The sequence below is a fragment of the Sminthopsis crassicaudata genome, chromosome 5, assembly GCF_048593235.1.
Source record: "Sminthopsis crassicaudata isolate SCR6 chromosome 5, ASM4859323v1, whole genome shotgun sequence".
In the NCBI taxonomy this organism is placed as follows: domain Eukaryota; kingdom Metazoa; phylum Chordata; class Mammalia; order Dasyuromorphia; family Dasyuridae; genus Sminthopsis; species Sminthopsis crassicaudata.
Window position 1 is genome coordinate 270,162,108 of NC_133621.1, and position 16,549 is coordinate 270,178,656.

Genomic DNA, 16,549 nt, shown 5'->3' on the forward strand with positions numbered 1-16,549 from the left:
GTAGAGGTAGACTGTATAATTTCTTATATCTGATAGAAACATTAGGTTTTTTCCTTTCTCTTTTTCAAAAAAAAGTTCTTTGCACGTGCCCTTATATGAATAAGAACATTTATGAGAAGAAGATGAATTTTCTTTCCTCACATAGTTTCCCCTGGAGAATTATCATCTGATCACTGTTAGGCTTGTCAGGCATGACAAAATTACTTGAAGGGATTGATCTGATTTGATGAAAGCAGAAACAAAAAAAAAAAAAGGGAGGGGGGAAGAAGGAAGGGGACAGAGGGGCTGCTGCCCCTGTTAAGTCTTTAAAGCAGTTCCTTTTTATACAAGGTTATAAATTATACTCCAGAAAATGGGGAAAATTATAGAAAATATGGTAGCTCTTTCACTTATAGATATACAGTATGGTGCAAGATTACAAAAAAAGGGAAATAAATTCATTTCATTCTCTAACCTAGTAGAAGACCAACATACAAACATATATACATATATAAATATACATATACACACAAAATACAAGGATATATATGTGTGTGTATTAATATTCATGCATTATAAAAAGCCTGTGTAGTTTCATTATAAAGAAAACTATTGCATTTGTGACAATAGTAAGTGTAACTAAAAAGTAAAATGCATTTAACATTTTTATCTCATTAGATACGATTAATTATCTTGTAAAAAGTCAACTAAATTCTAGTAATATTTCAAAAGGAAATAAGGAAGAGAAACAAATGTAAAATTGTCTAAAGATAATTGACAAAAATAACTGAATCAGTACAAAAACATTAAATTCCACTATGAAATGAATCTATATCCAACTACCTGATCATAAAAACTAAATATAAAATATAATTTTTTTCATCTGAAATTGCTGCACAGTGCTATAGTTGGTAGTATTCCACTTATTGCAAACGTGATAAGCATCAGAGAAAATGAGACCTGCTATTAGACAGTAAAAAAGCTAAATTTTCAGTAAATGAAAGGCACTGATGCCATAAACTGCAATTCTGGAAATTATGCAAGAAGTATTAGTAAAAACAGTGAAAAAATACTGACATAAACAATAAATATGTAGTAGGGAATCAAAAGCAAACTTTAAAAAATGGCTTTATTACCACACACCAAAATTAATTCTTAATGCACAATCACAGTCTCTTTGAAGAGAACTGTTGTCCTAAATTCTAAAGAAACATAGTCAGTAATCTTTATGATTTTATTAAAAATATGATCAGCTTTTTAATATTTAAAAAATCAGTTCATATTAGTTTGAATTAAAACTATTCAGATTGATAAACATGTTTCAATGGTTATGAATGGTAATGTCCAACAGTATCTCAGTTTAGATGACTCATTTGAATTGTTACATTATGCCTAGAATATTTTTTCAGGATTTATCTTGTTTCCGTGAGTCAAATGATTTATTCCATTGCAGCATTACATGGAATGCTAGGCAAATTATTAGAACTACAAGTTGATCAGTATCTACTTAAAAGTGCTTAACTCCATCTACACTCACTAACTGCTATAATGCATTTAAAATTTCATGGGCTAACGCACACAATATTTTTTAATCAAAATTAGTCATCTTATCTAAAAAATGGATATTGGCTTGTTTTTTTTTTTTTTTTATCATGAATGCTTTCTCATCGTCCTTTTTTGCATATCAGAAATTTTACATTGAAAGTTACTAATATCAGAAAATCAAATTCCTAATTTATCTTGATCAAAATAACTTTGAAATTCATTTCAAAATATTAAATGTTTGTCAGACAATATTTAAAGACTTACCTTGTTTTTTGAGTTCTCATTTTCAAGTTTACCTAGTTTGTCTCTTAAAGAAATACATCTCTCATCAACTGACTCTTTATTTCTCTCTTCTAGCACAGGATCTTTTTTTGCAGTATCAGCACAAAAAGTCATGGGGCTATCCTTAAACTGCACCTGGACACCCTTTGATATGAAGACCCCTTTGTTTTGGGAATCTTCAAAAGGTTTCTGAAGCAGCTGAATTTTCTTCTGCATTTGGGCTAATCTTTCTTGCAGGGACTCTTCTTTGAAAATTAATTTATTCAAGTTTTTCTGTTGTATAGATTTTTCGTTTTTGAGTTGCTTTAATTTATCTTTGAACTCTTTTAATTGTCTCTGAGTTTGTTCTAAAAGTAATGTCTTCATTCTATGGTCATTATTTACTTGGTAGATCTCATTTTCGAGTTTAGAAAGCTCAATTGTCAGGATGTCAATCTTATCTATTAGGCTGTCCTTTAAAAGAAGCAATTTATCTCGTTTTCGCTGAAGGTTTAGTTTTGATGTCTGACTTTCCTCTTCAAGCACAGCAGAACTTGCACAAGAAGGGTAATGCATTTGTGTCTGTAGTTTTTCTCTGTTTTGTTTTTCACCTTCCAATCTAGAGTTCAGTATTGCATTTGGAAAAAAAATAATTGTAAGTAATTGTGTTATATAGTCTTGAAAAATTACTAAAATGGATAAAATTTTAAAATAATCAAAAGGAAATTTTGCATTGAACTTTGTGAGAGAAACTTTCATTCTAATTTTCAGGATTCCTTTTTATTTAATATTGTTCTATTGTATTGCATTTTTAAATACGTTTTTGTTTCCAAAATACATGCAAAGATAATGCAAAATCTTGTTTCTGAAATTTTTTCTCCCTTCTGTGCCCCCACCCCTTCCCCTAGATGGCAAGTAATACAATATATGTTAAACATGTGCAATTATTCCGTACATATTTCCATATGTATGATGCTGCACAAGAAAAATCAGATCAAACAGGGAAAAATGGGAAGTAAAGAAAACAAGCAAATATCAACAACTAAAAATACAGGTAATATGATGTTGAGACCTACATTCAGTCTCTACACTGTTCTTTTGCATGCAGATGGCTCTCTCTCTCTCTCTCACACGTTTCTACTGGAATTGATCTGAAAAACTTCATTTTTGTTGAAAAGAGACAAATCCATCAAGATTCTTTTTGTAATTTTTCAGATATCCACCAGTATTTCAAATCCAATACTAGTCAAAACATCGGCTTACAGTCTGCTTGTACCACTATTTTAAGGTTTGAAGATGTAGACTGCATGCTAAATGGAGGTGTCTGAGCCACTGAGAAGTCAAGAACCCTGCCTATACTATTTATATTGATGAAGACAATTGTCTGGAGTGGTAATCAGAATTTGAAATGAAAACTAAGAAGACCTACTTTGATTAGACTCGTGCTAAAGTGTTCCTATTGTTGACTAATTACTTTCAGTATTTCACAACCCTCCATGATGGAGGTATTGAGACAATGTTTTCACATATTTCAATGATGAATGAGAGAATAAACTAAGTATAATTAAAAATAAGGAGATTAACCCTCAAAAGTGTTAGATTAGAATCACATGGAATGACTATCCTACTGAAAATATAAAGGATCATTTATATTGTGAGGAAGAAATAATTCTCAAATACTCCCATAAGAAAGTCAATGGAGATTATGCATGCTGTTTATAAACTTTTATTGTATAGCATAGAACTCTTAATAAGTCAATTATTTTCAGTAAACAAGCATTCATTCCTATATACCAAGCACTGGGGATAAAAGTCAAAAGTCAAAAAAAAAGTCAAAAACACTAATCCCTCCCTTCTAGGTGCTTATATTCTAAGTCCTCAAAACATATCAATAACATTCATGAAAGCAAGTTACATATTGAATATTTGAGAGGTAACATCAGAAAAGAAGGCACATCATTACTAAAGGCACTAAAAATTTGACAGGCAGTGAAATTTCAGAAAAACCTGGAAAGACTTATATGAAATGATAAAAGGTTAAGTGATCAGAATTACCACCCTGTACATCAATATTGGGTCATGATCATCTATCAATAACTCAGCTCTTTTCAGCAATACAATGATCTAAGATAATCTCAAAGGATTCATGATGAAAAATGCTATCCATATCAAGAGAAAGAACTGATGAAGCCTGAATGAAGGTCATATTATATGATTTTCACTTTAGATGTTTCATGTTTTTTTTGTTTGTTTGTTTGTTTTGTTTTTCCATTTAAATTGTTCTTCTCTCACATCATGCCTAATATGAAAATATGTTTTACATGACAACATCTAAAAAAAATCAACATCAAATCGGTTAATGTTTTACAGGGGGGGGGAAGGAGGAAAAAGAGAGAAAATTTGGAACTCAATATGTATTAAAAAATAAATATTCAAACAAATGTTTGTGTACCATAGGGGAATGTGGTCTTACAATAAAGAAAAAGAATAGCAGGTGAGCCAGTAGATCTGGATGTCAGAGTTAGGAAGAGGAGTAAAATGTGAGAAAACTGGAAAAGGGCGGAGCTAAGATGGTGGCGAAGACACATGCAACTTTCTAAGCTCCTCTCATAGCGTCCCGACCAATTATTCAATTGAGCCTCAAAAATAGCACTTGACTGGTAAAATTCACTAAGAGTAGAAGTACAACAACTTGCCAGCCAAAGATAATTTGGAAGAACGCCAGAAAAGGTTTGTTCTGAGCAGTGGGAACAGACCAGCGCAAACAGGGATAGAACTAGAGGTTGGCATATTGAGCAGACTGGAGGGGTTGGCCTCTGTGGTTAGAAAATTTACAGAAACGACTCTGCCATAGGCTTACTGCTCTACCTTGATTACAAAGTAGTAGAACAATAGAGACATTAAAGCCAAAGGTAGAGGATACTGTAAAAAATGCCAGAACCTAACAAGATCTGTCTATACCCACCCAAAACTGGAAGTGATTCAGCACCTACCACAGCTCAACTGGGAAGCTACATTCTGCAGTACAGGCTGGGGCAGTCACAAATTTGTATGGCAGAGGGGTGCAGCCCGGGGATAGCCTCTTATCTGCAAAGTGGCAAGTTCGGTGGCCTGGGGCAATAGAACTTCTGAAGCATGATTGTGCATCCCTGGGCAGAGACACTTCCAGTCACTGAGAGGCTATTCACTGGTCAACTGCTAATAGCCACAGCCCCACAGCAGGGCTTTGGCTTGGGATCGTGACACTTTCACTGCTCAGCCTCTAGCCCCTGGGCAGTCACTAATCCATACCATGGGGCTCTTCACTGGGCACTTCCCCTGCTCAGCCCCAAAATACCTAGGCCTGAGTCACTTCTGGTGGGGAACTTTTTTCAGAGCACTCCCATGCCTTGACACTCCTTGCAGCCCATTTGCAGGACAGCTACTGTCTATATATCGATCCCTGCTCTGCAGAGGAAGCTGGTAACCTCTTTGCCCTGAAGGCAGACCATACAGGCTTTAAAAAATGAGTAAAAAAAATCACAAGAATGATTGATAACTTCTATACAGAAAGAGAATAGGTTTTCCATCCTGAGGAGACTAATACCAGACAGACAATACGCCAAAGGGGCATCTAACCTGGTCCCATTACAAAAGGCTCTCCTAGAAGAAACATTTAAGGATCTTAAAAGAGAGATAGAAGAAAAATGGGGAAAGGAAAAGTAGCTATGTAAGAGAGTAACAACTTCCTGAAATGTGAATTGGAAAATAAAGAACTCCCAAGAATTGCAAAGAAACAGAATTTGTGAATTAGAAATGGTAAAGAACTCTCAGGAAAGTAGAATTTGTGAATTGGAAAGAGAAAATAACTCACTAAAAAAAGAAATAAAATTAGTGAAATGGAAAAAATTTCCATAGAGCAAAACAACTCATTTACAATCTCGATTGGACACATACATTAAGAAGTTTAAAAAGCTAATGAAGTAAATAACTCATTAAAAATCATAACTGAACAAATAGAAATGAATAATTCATTGAGATATCAAGAATTATTCAAGTAAAACCAAAAAAAATGAAAAATTATTTGGTAAACATTAAACCTGAAAAATAAATCTGGGAGAGATAATCTGAGTATTATTGGCCTTCTCAAAAATTATGATGAAAAAATAGCCTAGATACTATTTTACAGGAAATCATCAAAGAGAACTGCCCAGATGTAATAGAATCAGAAGGTAAACTAGGCATTGAAAGAATTCATCGAGCACCTTCTGGAAAAGACCTTAAAATAAAAACATCAAGGAATATTGTGGCCAAATTTCAGAACTATCAGACTAAGGAAAATATATTACAAGCAGCCAGGAAAAAAAAAAACAATTCAGATACTGAGGTGCCACAATCAGGATCACTCATATCTGGCTGCCTCCACATTAAAGGATCTTAGGACCTGCAATCTGATATTCCAAGAGGCAAAAGAACTTGGAATGAAGCCAAAAATAAACGACCCAACTAAGCTGAGCATTTTTTCCATGGAAGAAAATGGACATTTATTGAAACAGATGAATTCCATTTGTTTCTAAGGAAAAACCAGATGACTCAAGAAAAGCAGAAAAAGGTAAAAGGAACTCTCTTGAGAACTGTATTTCTCTCATGGATATACACAAAGACTACATATATAATTTGAATTTACTGATATAACATAAAAAAGGGAATTCTAAATGGAAAGGGGATTGTGTCAGAAAAAGGGAAAAGGGGAGATAAAAAGAGGGAAACTGCATTCCACGAAGAAGCAAAGGAAACCTATCAGGTCTGAGGGAATTTAGAGAGGGGAGGAACATTGTGTGAGTCTTACTCTCATCAGAGTTCGCTCAAAGAGAAAATAATTGACCTATTTATTTTAGAGTAAATCTTCTTTTACCATTTTAAAAACTGGGAGAGGAAAAGGGAAAAAGAAAAGCATAATAAGGGAAGGGTACAAGAAAGGGGAAGGGATTCAAAGGGAGAAGGGAGGGATCCTAAATTGCATGATGAAAATGGGGCCCATAAGTTTTATACTGGGAAAGGGGGTAAAGGAGGGCAAGAAAAAGAAAAGCATAATCTGGGGATAATAAGATGGCAGGAAATACAGAATTAGTAATTTTAACTGTAAATGTGAATAGGATGAACACTCCCATAAAGCAAAGGTGGATAGCAGACTGGATCAAAAGTCAGAATCCTAAAATATCTTGCTTATAGGAAACACATTTAAAGAAGGGAGAAAGTAAGAAAGTAAACGACTGGAGCAGAATCTATTATGTTTCATTTGAAGTAAAAAAAAAAGCGGGGTAACCATCCTTATCTCAGATCAAGCAAAAGCAAAAATTGATTTAATTAAAAGAGCTAAGGAAGGAAATTATTTCTTGCTAAAGGGTAGCATAGACAATGAAGCAATATCAATAAAAAACATATATCCACCAAGTGGTATAGTATCTACAGTCTTGAAGAAGTGAAGAGAGCTGCAAGAAGAAACAGACAGCAAAACTATAACAGTGGGAGATCTCAAACTTGTACTCTCAGAATTAGATAAATAAAAGCACAAAACAAATAAGAAAGAAATTAAAGAGGTAAATAGGATATTATAAAAGTTAGGTATGACAGATCTTTAAAAAAAACTGAATGGTGACAGAAAAGAGTATACTTGCTTCTTAACAGTTCATGGAACCTATACAAAAATTGACCATATGTTAGGACATAAAGATCTCAAAATTAAATGCCGGAAGGCAGAAATAGTAAATGTTTTTTTTTTGTTTGTTTTTTTTTTTTTTTTTCAGATCATGATGCAATAAAAACTACATTCAACAAAAAGTTAGGGGTAAATAGACTAAAAATTATTGGAAATTAAGTAATCTCATCTCAAAGAATGATTGGATGAAACAGCAAATTATAGACAAAATTAATAATTTCACTCAAGATAATGACAACAATGAGACATCATAACAAAATTTGTGGGATGCAGCCAGAGTGGTAATAAGGGGAAATTTTATATCCTTAGAGGCGTACTTGAATAAAATAGAGAAAGAGAAGATCAATGAATTGGGCTGCAACTTAAAAAGCTAGAAAAAGACAAAATTAAAAAATTCCAATCAAAAATAAGCTGGAAATTCTAAAATTAATACTCAAAGTGAAAAAAAAAAACTATTGAATTAATAAATAAAACTAAGAGTTGGTTTTATTAAAAAAAAAAACAACAATGAAATAGACAAACCTTTGGTAAATCTGATGAGAAAAAGGAAAGAGGAAAATCAAAATATTATTCTTAAAAATGAAAAGGGGGAAGGGGGCGGGACAAGCGAGCAGGCAAATCTGTAGCCTCCATGTAGCCCGAGGGGACCGTTAAGAAGCTAGAGGAGTTTCAAACCACCGTACCGGGCTCTGCGGGCTGAGAGAGGGGTTGCCCCGGCCTCAGGAGGCACGGGCCCAGCTTCTCCCCTATGGAATAGGAAAGGGTCTTGGCACTTCTGAGAGCAGAAGTGGAACGGTTATCCAGTGAGCTGCAGGAGACAACCCAGGAGAAAGTCCAGGCTGCAACATATGGCCTGGCAGTGCTCGAGGAAAATGCTGACTTGAAACAGAAATATGGGGACTTGGAAACAGAACTAGAGTCCCATAGGCTGGAACTGCATCAATTGAAACAGGCATTAGCAGAATGTCACAGCAACCATAAGCGGGTCACATATGATGGAGAGAACAGAGAAGAATGCTTACTGCTAGAAACTGCTTCCAAGGAGGCAAAGCTGATGGAGAGAATTGAAGAGCTGTAGAATGACATTAAACAAATGAGATTTCTTGTGACTAATACATCCGCTGAAAATGATCGCCTTTCTTCCATAATCTAGGAGCTGAGAAAGAACTATGTAGAGCATGGCCTTTGCACAAAGTCCCAATTCAGGAAGTAAGTTTGCAATGAGTAAACAAACAAAAACTCATTCTAAAGAGCCGTTATGGAGCCAGAGCCACCCAAGACACCAACTCAAGACAAGAGACGAACACCACAACATATGTAAGCCAAAGCCTCAAAGAAAAATTCAGCTTTGCCCCCAACTAAGCAATAAAGTAATAATTTTGAAAATTAAAAAAATAGATTAATAAAAAAAATGAAAAGGGAGAACTTTCTACCAATGAAGAGGAAATTAGAGAAATAATAAGATTTACCCAACTTTATGCCAATAAAATTGATAACCTAAGTGAAATGGATGACTACATCCAAAAAAATAAGCTTCCCATATTAACAAATGAGAAAGTAAATCCCTTAAATATTCCCATTTCAGAAAAAAAGAAATAGAACGAGCTATTAATAAATTCCCTAAAAAAATCTCAAGGACAAGATGGATTTTCATGTGAATTCTCTCAACCGTTCAAAGAACAATTAGCCTCAATGCTATATAAAATATTTGAAAAAATAGGGAATAAAGGATTCCTACCAAATTCCTTTTATGACAGAGACATGGTACTGACACCCAAACCAAGTAGGTTGAAAAGAAAGAAAGAAAATTATAGACCAATCTCCCTAATGAATATTGATACAAAAATCTTAAATAAGATATTAGCAAAAAGACTATAGAAAATCATCCCCAGGATAATACAAATCAAGTAGGATTTATATCAGGAATGCATGGCTGTTTTACTATTAGGAAAATTATCAGTATAATTGGCCATATTAATAACCAAATTGACAGAAACCATATGATCATTTCAATAGATGCAGAAAAAATTTGATAAAATCCAACATCCATTCCTACTAAAAACACTTGAGAATATAGGAATAAAAGGACTTTTCTTTAAAATAATCAATAGCATCTATTTAAAATCATCAGTAAGCATCATATGTAATGGCGATAAACTGGAAACATTCCCACTAAGATCAGGAGTGAAACAAGGTTGCCCACTATTCAGTATTGTAGTAGAAATGCTAGCTTTGGAAATAAGAGTTGAGAAAAAGATTAAAGGAATTAGAGTAGGTAAGGAGGAAACCAAATTTCATGCTTTACTGATGATATGACAGTATACCTAGAGAACCCCAAAGTTTCTACTAAAAAGCTATTAGAAATAATCCATTCCTTTAGCAAAGTTGCAGGATACAACATAAACCCACATAAGTCATAAGCATTCATATATATATATATATATATATATATATATATATGTATATATACACACATATAGATACATATATATATGTATATGTATATATATATACACACATATAGATACATAAATATATATACATATATATATACACACATATAGATACATACATATATATATATATATATATATATTCTTATATATCACTAACAAAATCCAACAGTTAGAGTTTTATAAGAGAAATTCCATTTAAAGTAACTATGGATAGTACAAATTGCTTAGGAATCTACCTGCCAAGGGAAACTCAGGGGTGGAGGGAAAGAGGGGAAAAGTTGGAACAAAAGGCTTTGCAATTGTCAATGCTGAAAAATTACCAATGCATATATCTTGAAAATAAGAAGGTATAATTTTTTTAAATTTTTAAATTAATTTTATATTTATAACATTTTTGACAGTACATATGCATAGGTAATTTTTTTTTTACAACATTATCCCTTGTACTCCCTTCTGTTCCGAATTTTCCCCTACATCCCTCCACACCTTCCCCTAGATGGCAGTCATTCCCATACATATTAAGTATGTTATAGTATATCCTAGGTACAATATATATGTGCAGAATCGAATTTTATTGTTGTTATTTTTGTTGCAAAGGAAGAATTGGATTCTGCAAAGAGTTTACACTCACTTCCCAGTGTTCCTTCTCTGGCTATAACTGATTCTGTCCATCATTGATCAATTGGAATTGGATTAGTTCTTCTCTATGTTACAGATATCCACTTCCATCAGAATACATCCTCATACAGTATCCTTGTTGAAGTGTATAATGATCTCCTAGTTCTGCTCATTTCACTCAGCATCAGTTGATGTAAGTCTCTGCAAGCCTCTCTATATTGATCCTGCTGGTCATTTCTTACAGAACAATAATATTCCATAACATTCATATACCATAATTTACCCAACCATTCTCCAATTGATGAGCATCCATTCATTTTCCAGTTTCTAGCCACTACAAAAAGGGCTGCCACAAACATTTTGGCACATACATGTCCCTTTCCCTTCTTTAGTATTTCCTTGGGATATAAGCCCAGTAGCAGCACCGCTGGATCAAAGGGTATGCACAGTTTGATAACTTTTGGGGCATAATTCCAGATTGCTCTCCAGAATGGTTGGATTCTTTCACAACTCCACCAACAATGCATCAGTGTCCCAGTTTTCCCACTTCCCTTCCAATGTTAATTATTATTTATTCCTGTCATCTTAGCCAATCTGAGAGGTGTGTAGTGGTATCTCAGAGTTGTCTTAATTTGCATTTCTCTCATCAATAGTGATTTGGAACACTCTTTCATATGAGTGGAAATAGTTTCACTTTCATCATCTGAAAATTGTCTGTTCATATCCTTTGACCATTTATCAATTGCAGAATGGCTGGATTTCTTATAAATTAGAGTCAATTCTCCGTATATTTTGGAGATGAGGTCTTTATCAGAACTTTTAACTGTAAAAATGTTTTCCCAATTTGTTACTTCCCTTCTAATCTTGTTTGCATTAGTTCCTAAATCATGGATCCATTTTGATCTTATATTAGTATGTGGTGTTATGTGTGGGTCCATGGCTAGTTTCTGTCATGCTAATTTCCAGTTTTCCCAGCAGTTTTTGTCAAGTAATGAATTCTTATCCAAAGTTGGGATCTTTGGGTTTGTCAAACACTAGATAGCTCTTTTTATTCACTATCTTGTCCTGTGAGCCTAACCTATTCCACTGATCAACTAGTCTATTTCTTAGCCAATACCAAATGGTTTTGGTGACTGCTGCTTTATAATATAGTTCTAGATCAGGTACAGCTAGGCCACCTTCATTTTTTTTTCATTAATTCCCTTGAAATTCCCGGCCTTTTGTTCTTCCATATGAATTATGTCGGTACTTTTTCTAGGTCATTAAAATAGTTTCTTGGGAGTCTAATTGGTATTGCACTATTAGTTTAGGGAGTATTGTCAACTTAATTATATTTGCTCAGCCTATCCAAAAACACTTAATGTCTTTCCAATTATTTAAATCTGACTTTATTTTTGTGGCAAGAGTATTGTAATTTTGCTCATACAATTCCTGACTTTCCTTTGGTAGATATATTGCCAAATATTTTATACTATGGACCGTTATTTGGAATGTAATTTCTCTTTGTATCTCTTGCTGTTGGATTGTGTTGGTAATGTATAAAACTGCTGAGGATTTATGTGGATTTATTTTGTATCCTGCAACTTTGCTAAAGTTATGAATTATTTCTAATAGCTTTTTAGCAGTCTTTGGGGTTTTCTAAGTATACCATCATATCATCTGCAAAAAGTGATAGTTTGATTTCCCCATTAAAAAGGTATAATTTTTTAAAAATCTGGAAAAGCAGGAAAGGGCTAGTTATAATGGCCTTTCAGAGGCAAGAAAAGGGATTTTTATTTGATCTTGGAGATGATAGGGTGCCAATACTCCTAGAAGAGGATGAGTAATGACATGGTAACATTTATGCTTGAGGAAAATCACTTTGGCTTCTTTGAAGAATGGATTAGTGTGTGGAAGGTCTTTATTCAGAGAAAGAAAGAGAAAGGCAAGTGCAATAATATAAGCAAGATGCAAAGAATGCCTGCATTGTACTGATGATTGTTATTAGACAGAAATGCACGTTATGAGAGATGCTCAAAAAGCAGAAAATTTGTCATTACCAAAAAGAGAAGATAAGGCTGTTATTAAGGTTGCAGTCCTAGGTGAATCGGAGGGAGGTGCTGTCACTGATTATAGAGACATTCAGAAGAGAAGAGGGCTTAGGGAGAAAAGATAATTCTGTTAAGGCCAAGATGCATATGGCACATCCCATTTGAGATGTCCAAAAAACCTTACTGACGTATGGAAGGGGCTCAAGAGAAAGACTACCACTGAGTATATATCACTGTGGAAACCATTCCTCCACAAGGGTATTAAAGGAACTCATGAGGAGCTGATGAGATAACCAAGAGAAACAGTACCATTTCCAAGGGTGTAAGCTCCTTGACAGCTCAGGCCAGGTCATATTTTTCTCTTATCTGCCCTAAAGTTTCACAAAGTATTCTGCATATAACAGGGCACTAGGACATTTGCAGAGGAATTTGAATATGCAGATATTTATAGCATATCAGAAACAGAAACTACCTTCCTAACTTTATTATACATTACTCCCCTTCTTGCAGTCTACAATCCAGTCAAAGTGTCCTTCTTTTACTTCTACACAGGACAACACAAAACTCTTCTTTCCCAAAGCCACATCTTTGTGAAGCGTGTCTTCTCAGCCTGGAGTGCACTGTTGCTTTTCTAACCTCCCCCTCCATTAGAATTTCTTGTTTCTTTTGAAATTCTTTTGAAATTCTGTTTCCCTACCTTCTTCTACATGAAGTTGCTGCTACTCCTTTCCTTTGAAAACCAGGCCCTGCTTCCTGCTCCAGATTTCTGTGACTTTATTGTGTTTACATTTGTATTTACATCCTATATTCTTGTATGGATTGTAAAATTCCCCGTGGCACTTTATTTTTGTCTTTGAGCCTCAGTGCCCACAACAGTGCTTGGTGCACACAAGATACTTGTTAAATATATGTTGATTAGGGGCAATCTGTGCTTCAAAAATAACATGATGAAATAAGGGTGGAAACCTATTGGAAAGTATTCCAAACAGGAAGATGGATTATACCACATTAAGTTAAAGGGATTCATTGTAGGGCTCATTACATTATTTTAAAGAATTTTCATTTTTCATTTCTTAACCTCAAATTTTCTGTCACAATGTTTCATTGTAAGTGTAATGCTTTCAAACCTTGATTTAAACTTATGCCATCCATACCTGCTTCTATAGAGTTTTCTATCACATTCTGCTTTTCGATTCTTTAACTGGTATTTAGTTTCCATTCTCTCTGACAATTCTTCCCGTAGTCCAATAATCATCTTTTCTAAAAGCTTAACTTTTCTTCTGACTTGGGTCCATTTTGAATTTTTAAATTCTACTGCTGGTTCATATATAGGAAGTACTTTCTTTTTTTCCCAAATGTAATCTGAATCTGTATAGAGAAAAACACAAGTAAAGAAACATATTAGGATTTTAAAATCTGTGGGGCAGTAGGAGAATATTTAGAATGCAGATTCTTTGGCACTGATAAAACAGTCTCCACATATGTATCCTAAGATTATATCAAAATATCATTTTGTCAATAAATTTAAACTGAATTTAAAGTAACCTCCTTTGGGTTATTGTAGACAGCTAAACAGAATCTCTTAGGTTACACATTATTTTATTTAAAAAAAAACACTATTTGAAACCTCAGGATTCCTCTTTATATAAGAAAATATGTGGGAAAATTAAACTTCCTGATGTATACTGTGAATGGCAACAATAAGATGAATAAAATACATTATATAATTAAATTGTAATTTATGATTATGAATTAAAATATGCTAAATTACTTTTAAAATATCATAAATGTGTTTTACCTCAAATAGTTACATGTAAACACTGCTTGTCCTTTAGAAGTTTATAATATAAATCATTCATATACAGTAAAATCCTTCCCTCATTTATTCCTTAGCCAGAGTTCTGGTAACTTTAACCAACATTTAACTGAAACACCAGAAGAAAATTTTTTAAAAATTTAGACCAAATCCAGAATTAGAAAAATGGGTCATATCAAGTTCCAGATTTAACAGACTTGTTTATTGGGTTTTCCATGGCAACATTCAATTCTTCATATGATTCACTGTTCAACAGAACTAAAACAGCAAGGATGTAGGGGAGAACAATGTTGTTCTGGGCTCTGCTTGTAATGTGTACCGAAGTTGACATTGACAGTAGGGGAAATCTAATATGCAATATTTTTTGTCATTTTAAAAATTAATTTTATAATTATAACTTTTTTACAGTACATATGCATAGGTAATTTTTTACAACATTATCCCTTGTACTCCCTTCTGTTCCAAATTTTTCCCCTCCTTCCCTCCACCCCCTCCCCTAGATGGCAGGCATTCCAATACATATTAAATATGTTATAGTATATCCTAGGTACAACATATATATATATATATATATATATATATATATATATATATATGTATATGTTCAGAACTGAATTTTGTTGTTATTGTTGCAAAGGAAGAATTGGATTCGGAAGGTAAAATAATCTGGGGAGAAAAAGAAAAAAAAATGCTAATAGTTTACAATCATTTCCCAGTGTTCCTTTTCTGTGTGTAGCTGATTCTGTCCATCACTGATCAATTGGAATTGGATTAGCTATTTTCGCTGTTGAAGATATCCACTTCCATGAGATGCAAGATTTAAAGCAAAAGAAGAAACCATCACAAACAAGCTAGAGAACTTGGTGCGATTCACAGTTAATAGGTAGATAAGGCAGAATTTGTACTTAAATATTCATGATAACATGTCTAGTGCAATATCCTGTATGACATGCTGATAGAAGAATTATAAAAACTAGGCAGAAAATCTGTAACATTCTTACGACTTTTGGTCACTTAGAGAAAGATTCTACTATTTTACCCATTGTTTCCATGAACGAGATCACTTTAATCACCTAATGTCAATTTCTTCAATGCTTTTCTATTATCAACAAGGTAAAATTCATATACTGTATGCTGGCATTCAGTATGTATAATAAACATTAAATAATATAGCACATATAGGTTTCAAAATAATTTCTCTGAAATTATCCTGTGAAGTTAGTCTTTTACAGATTAAGAAAATGAAGCTCCAATATTAAGTGATTTGTTTATACACACAAAACTAATCGTCCTACATTCCTAATACCTATCTTTTCATATTTACTTCTTTTTGCTATATACTGTCTTGTAAAACTGGATTTTCAGTGTTATTTTCGTTTCTCCTTGCTCACAGTTTCCATGTTTGAGATTTTCATTCCAGTTCTCCTGGACTCCCACGACCTAATGAATTCATATTCATTTTTAAAACCTTCAGAAAGTTGTTTTTATTCTTGCTAGCTGACATTCTTTCCCACTTTATACCTCACATATAATTATGACTATACTTTTTATTTACTTGTTAGTATATATTATTTGTTTATTTTTCCCATTAGAGTTATTTATGTAAGCTCTTTCTGCCTAGTACATTGCACACTCTCTGAGGACAAGGATTTTGTTTTTCTAAAATTTGTGTATTTGGCACACAGTAGGTACATAATTCTTTTGGCACTGAAACACATAATAACTCCTCTATGAGAACTTCTGTAGCTGAAAAATCATCACCCTGAAGCCAAAATGATCCTTTTTAGCTTGGCAAACTCTGCCAGACATTACACATTAGACGCCAATGCCAGAGCCTCCCAGAGAACACAAAGTTACCTCTACTCTACTATGGGTCAGTGGAATAGAACTCGTGTTATCTTCTTGGATATAAGTGCAGACTTAGTTTCTGTTTAACACCGGTATTCCATTAGAAAATTTAAAACAATTCTTACCCTTGGTATAAATTGAGGGAGGTAAATTAGATTTCACTGTATCTGTTTCAAGTGATTCAGTGATGTCATCAAGAGTATCTGCAGACATCTCTCCTTTATCCTATAGAAGACATAAAGTTAAGGTAATAAGTTTATGTAAAATTATTGTAAAACAAACTTGAAAACGATAGCAA

The 16,549-nt window shown here is 33.6% G+C and overlaps 1 protein-coding gene across 1 annotated transcript in view; it reads right to left on the minus strand.

Moving 5' to 3' along the window:
* LOC141544635 (putative coiled-coil domain-containing protein 144C) overlaps positions 1-16,549 on the minus strand; it is a 58,851-nt gene that overhangs the window by 14,154 nt on the left and 28,148 nt on the right. Inside the window, exons 12-14 of the mRNA XM_074271030.1 lie at positions 16,377-16,476; positions 13,742-13,955; positions 1,789-2,404 (exon numbers count right to left, since the gene is read on the minus strand). Of these exons, the coding sequence (XP_074127131.1) occupies positions 1,789-2,404; positions 13,742-13,955; positions 16,377-16,476 (930 nt within the window). The remainder of the gene's footprint in view (positions 1-1,788; positions 2,405-13,741; positions 13,956-16,376; positions 16,477-16,549) is intronic.